At 53.8% G+C, this 5,430-nt stretch overlaps 1 protein-coding gene across 7 annotated transcripts in view; it reads left to right on the top strand.

Moving 5' to 3' along the window:
- The window catches only part of Fpgs (folylpolyglutamate synthase), a 19,708-nt gene that overhangs the window by 4,107 nt on the left and 10,171 nt on the right, over window positions 1-5,430 (top strand). For 2 of the 7 annotated variants that reach the window (XM_023701703.1, XM_023701701.1), the window contains exons 1-4: window positions 2,813-3,020; window positions 4,131-4,259; window positions 4,343-4,396; window positions 4,478-4,542. In XM_023701703.1, the coding sequence (XP_023557471.1) occupies window positions 2,883-3,020; window positions 4,131-4,259; window positions 4,343-4,396; window positions 4,478-4,542 (386 nt within the window). In that variant the 5' untranslated portion in view covers window positions 2,813-2,882. Of the gene's footprint in view, window positions 1-2,812; window positions 3,021-3,220; window positions 3,490-4,130; window positions 4,260-4,342; window positions 4,397-4,477; window positions 4,543-5,430 lie in introns of those variants that run through there. The other 5 variants (XM_004641540.2, XM_023701705.1, XM_023701702.1 and 2 more) reach the window with 5 other exon arrangements.

The raw sequence follows: 5,430 nt of genomic DNA, 5'->3' as shown, positions 1-5,430 counted from the left end.
CTGTCTGTCTGTCTGTCTGTCTGTCTGTCTCTATATTTATTTCAGCTCGTACCACAAAAGGAATAGCCAGTGAATCAGCTCATGGTTCAAAACAGTGTTCTGAATATAAAGGTCTGTGGGGACTGCGGGTTGTACCTCAGTGGTAAAGCTCCTCCTGCCTTAGTATAGGTGAGGCCCGAGGTTAGATCCTGAGTTTGGGTAGAAGAAAACAAAAATAGGAACTGGGCGTGGCGGAGCACACCCACATCCCAGCGCTCAGGCAGCCTGAGACGTGAACGTTGTAAGGCAAGCCCAGCCGGGGTGACTTAGCCGCTTGGTGAAACCCTGTCTCAACAAAAGGACTTTGCAGCTCACTCTCAGGCCCCGGAAGGTACGTGGTGAACGTACAACCCGGGCTCGCCTACCTCCCCGTGGTCTTGCCCTCTGCGCACCTGGGAGTGTGAAGGAGCTGGACCCCCAGCAAGGCCGGCCGGCCAGCCATTCCAGACCCTGACCTGTGCTACCGTGGTCGGGGAGGGAGGCTGGGAGTAAGGACTACTGCGTCAGTGTTCAGATGCTGATTTTGTGACTTGGACACCCGCTGTTGTTCCTCTGTCTTGGCCTCCTTACCTTGAACATAAGGTGGTGACGGCACTGATAGCTGCTCCAGAGGGTCACCGTGAGGACAGTGTGAGCAACTGTGCCAAGAGAGTTTCCAGCACATTCTTGTCCACAGCAAGGACACACGTTTCCTAGTAAATGTCTAGAAGGTCCTTTATTGGTTTTTTGAATCAGAGTCTCCATGAGGTTCAGGCTGGCTTGAACTACTCTGTAGCTCAGGCTGGCCTCCAACTCCCATCGATCTTCTGCCTCAGCCTCCTGAGTGCTGGGATTACACATGCGCACCACCACACTTGGTTTAACCTTACAGCTGAGTAACAAAGTTAAGATGCAAAAGATATTGTCACCTGCACCGACCTGGTTGCTGTCTACGGGAGTGGTTGATTTCATGAGTGTAGAAAATGACAGGACAGGGCCGGCCAGATAGCTCAGTGGATTAAGGAGCCTGCTTAGGCAGATGCAGGGACCAGGGTTCGATCCCGGGTATGCCGTGCCACCCCCCCCCTCCCGGCGGGCGTGCTGAACCAGCAATTGAGCCTGGGCATAGTGGTATGTGCCTGTAATCCCAGGTCTTAGGAGGATGAAAAACAGGAGGATCACTATGAGTCTGATCTGTGTAGTGAGGCCCTGTAGACCCTGTATTAAATACATTTAAAAAAAAAATGTCAGGACATACACTCAGATTACCCATGAAGGAAGTGTTTTGGTGTGTGTACAGAAAACTGGTGGTAAGTAACCAGAAGATGTTCAAAGCTTCTTGACAATCACGTGCACGCAGCTGTAACATGATGTGCACCTGTATGTGTACAGAGTCGGAACAGCTACAAGTGGAAACCACAGCTGGGCATAGTGACATGTGCCTGTAAGCCCAGCACCAGGAGGCTGAGGCAGGAGGAGCACTGTGTTTGAGGCCAGCCTGGGCTACACAGTGAGACCAAGCCCAGCCTGAACTACATAGCAAGATCATCTCAAAAAAGGAAAAACAAGGGGCTGGGGAGATGGCTCAGTGGAATAAGCGCTTCTCTGGCAAGTGCAAGGGCCTGAGTTCAATCCCCAGTTCTGAAAAAAAAAAAAAAAAAAAAAAGGAAAAAGGAAAAATAAATAACCAAACAGTGGAAACCAAGAGATGAAAGCATCTCGGTCACCCATGGGAGCCAGGCCTGGGCACCCACCAGCCTTCCAATAGTAGAATTCAGTGAGGGACAGAATCTTCCTCACATCTCAGTTGTTTATTTAGAAATCAAACAATCTCTTTAATATCTTCTTAGTATTTATTTATTTATTTATGAGAGAGTCTTATAATACGGACCTGGCTGGCCCGGAATTCAAAAGCCTCCCTAGCACTGGGATTACAGTCCTGTGCCACGGAGCCCAGCCCTTCAAATAATCTCATAATTGCCAGTGCAGGCAAGAGAGAGGGAGGTAATGCAATCCCATTAGTCACTTGGTGCCTTGCCCGTTTTCTGCCGGGTTTTCCCTGCTTTGGGGCCACTACTGTCACAAAGATTTCCCGAGCTCCCTTTTCACACTAGCACAAATGGGGGTCCTCCATGCATTGGTAGGAAAGAGAACCGTCTTGGTCCCCAAGGTGATCCTCAGATCAGATCGATCCCCCCACAGCAGCAACCCCAGGGAGCTTCTGAAGTGCCAGTCGGGTCTTGGTTTTTCTCCATAAAGCCATGTTTATGTCAGCCTCATTTAATCCAAATTCCTTCTACGGCTGCCGGGCCTGCTGAATCCAGCATCCTGGCAGTAGGGGGCCAGGCGAAACCAGCTCCTGGAGGGCCCACTTCTCTGCAATTATTTTTTTCCTCCCTTACACTTGGAAGTTCCCTCCCTTTGGTGGAAGCCTCAGGTCACACCCCACAAGTGTCAGTTGCGTTATCACCACCTCCATACCTCAGCTAGCACTGTCGTTCTATCCTGGCTCAGGACTGGCTCAGGCCTAGAGCAGAGGCTGAGCGATGCTGACTACGCCTGGCTATTTTTGGATGGACAACAGGGATCTAAGGAGGAAGGAGACGAAAGCAGTGCGTGTCCCTTTAAAAGAGAGGTGTCCCTGGAGGACGCCCCGTACAAGCAGGAAGTACCGCACCGCTCCCCAGCCTCTTGCCCCTCTCAAAGATGGCGAATTCGCCGGTTCTTATTGGTGCGGCGGGGATCTTGGGCGGCGCTGATTGGTGGAGGGCAGGGGGCGAGCCGGGGCGGGGCGTAGCCAGGCACCCTGGGCGGAGCTATCGGAGACCTGCCAGGCCGGCCTACCCCGCGGAAGATCCAAGACTATGTCGAGGGCTCGGAACCACCTGCGCGCGGCCCTGTCCCTACTAGCTGTTTCTGCGCGCGGTGCAGCGACCGGGGTCTTGGGGCAGCGGGGGTTGAGCGCGTGGCCGGCGCCGCAGGAGCCGGGCATGGAGTATCAGGTACTCACGGGGCGGGGGGCGGTAGTGCGGTGACACGTGGGTCGGGCTTGGGCGCGGGGCATCTGGGCCCCGCCTGCTTCTGGGGGCTGGGAGACCCGGACTGAGGGAGTGGGGAGGGGCGGTAACCTCTGGAGTCGGGGGTGGGGACTGGGACTAGGAAGTTGGGTCCCCGAGGTGGGAACTCTGACGCTGTTGTGTTCCGCGCTGGTGATCGGAGCCTCGAGAATGGCCCGGAGGTTCGGGTGGGCTCGGTGACCGAGGAGTCTGGACCCGGCAGTTTGGGGTTGAGAAAGGAAGAGCCTGGGATATAGCTGTGGGGGTGGAGTCCCAGCTTTCCGGAGGTTTGGATCTAAATGCCTGGCCTTGGGGAGTGGGCCGGAGTCTGGCACTGGAGGGTCAAGAAGCTGGAGAACCGTGAGTCTGCAGCTGCCGTGCCGGTCGCCAGAGGCCGGAACCTGATACCAGCCAGGCAGGTGTCCCCGGTTGGAGGCGGGGACCACTACCACCTGCAAAGCCCTGAAGTGGGATCCAGTTATGGGGGAAACACGCCGCACCTCCACTCCCGCCTGGCCAGGCTGGCAGCTCCCGAGGCTGTATCCACCCCCCTCTGGCTGGGAGTCCTGGGCACATCTTCCTCTCTGACCTTCCTCCTCTCCTTTCATTGCTTCAAACAGCTGCTCCTAGGGTCAGAATGTGGAACCTCAGATTCCCAGGCTTGGTTGGACGTGGAAGCCCCAGTTACTCCAGAATTCTAGGTCCTCAGCCTTCCACACTTCTGCCCCAAGCCCAGTAGGCGTGTGGCATATCACTAGGGGGGAAGGAGGCCAAAGGTTCAGAGAGTGGAGCGCGGAGACCCAAGCAGGAAGCAGCGCTAACTCTGTTATCCTTGCTGCCTGTTGCCAGGCTCTCCCTGGCTGAATTGCCGCAGGCCCCTATCTTTATCAGAGCTGGAAAGATGCCATGCTTTCCCTCCTAGTGTGTACGCTAGGCAGCAGGGCTGGCACAGCCGGCCTGGTGGGCCGGCCTGGCCCGGGGTGTGCTGGGTGCCTCTGGCCCTGAGGAACCTTAGCCACACAACCTGCCACCTGTGCACTGTGGGCATCATTGCAGGATGCCGTGGGCATGCTCAACACACTGCAGACCAACGCCAGCTACCTGGAGCAGGCGAAGAGCCAGCGAGGTGACCCCCAGAAACAGTTGGAAGCCATGGAGCTGTTCTTGGCAAGGAGTGGACTGCAGGTAAAGTAGGGAGGGGCCACGACCACTTGGACCTCCATCTGTCTGAGTCTTGTGGTTGAGGTGGGCTTGTCTCTCTGTCACAGGTGGAGGATTTGGACCGACTGAACATTATTCATGTCACTGGGACCAAGGGGAAGGTGAGGGGCAGGACCCAGGGCTGTGGTGCACGAGGCGGGCTGGAGGGTGGGCCCCGCCCACACAGTGCCTTTCGCTTGCAGGGTTCTACCTGCGCCTTTACGGAACACATTCTCCGGAATTATGGCCTAAAGACCGGATTTTTTAGGTACTGGGAGTGGAGGGTCGGGTGGGGGGGTGCATTTTTGAGCTGTCTGGGGAACTGTGACCCAGGGCCACCCAGGAAGCAGCCACATGTCTCTGTGCAGAGTTTGTTCATTCAACAAACACACAGGCCCAAGTTGATAGAAGTCCTTAGTTTTCATAAATGAAAAAAAAAATTGGGAAGGTGACAGTAACTTGACTGTATGTAAAAGCGAAATACATGGCTGGAATAATAATGTCTTTTTATTTATTTAGAGTCCAGATAGAATCTTTAAGCCCGTAGACATGTTCAGTTAGCATGTCTTTGCTATGGGATATAGCTCGGCAGCATAAGCACCTGCCTGGCCAGTGCAAGGTCCCAAGTTTGATCTCCAGTACCATAAAAAAAAAGCAGAAACCTGGCTTGAAAGGTCTTAAACATGAAGGTAAGGCCTGGTATGGTGGCACACACTTTTAATCCAGCACTGAGGCAGGAGGATTGCTGTGAGTTCAAGGCCAGTCTGAACTACAAGACCCTGTCTCAAAAAAAAAAAAAAGAGATGAAGGTCATTTATGACATGCATTACACGGTCTCCAGAGTTAGGTCGCAGAGCTGTGCCAGCCTCGCTAAGGCTCCACTTAAGGGATCAGTCCATGGTTATTTCCTCAAGACTTACTCCTTAGGGTTGGAGTATTTAAGATTATTTTTTCTTTCTTTGACACAGGGTCTTGCTATGCAGTGCAGGCTGGCTTTGAGCTCACCTATGTAGCCTAGACTGGCCTTGTAGTCACTGCAGTCCTCCTGCCTCAGCTTCCTGAATGCTGAGATTACAGGCATGCACCACCATTGGCAGGATTATTTAAGACTTTTGACTTCCTTTTATTTTATCATTTTTTAGTGGTTTATTTTTTG

The sequence above is a fragment of the Octodon degus genome, unplaced genomic scaffold (genome assembly GCF_000260255.1).
Source record: "Octodon degus isolate 3935 unplaced genomic scaffold, OctDeg1.0 scaffold00138, whole genome shotgun sequence".
Classification (NCBI taxonomy): domain Eukaryota; kingdom Metazoa; phylum Chordata; class Mammalia; order Rodentia; family Octodontidae; genus Octodon; species Octodon degus.
Note: the sequence above shows the minus strand (reverse complement) of the source record. Positions and strands in the feature narration are given on the sequence as shown.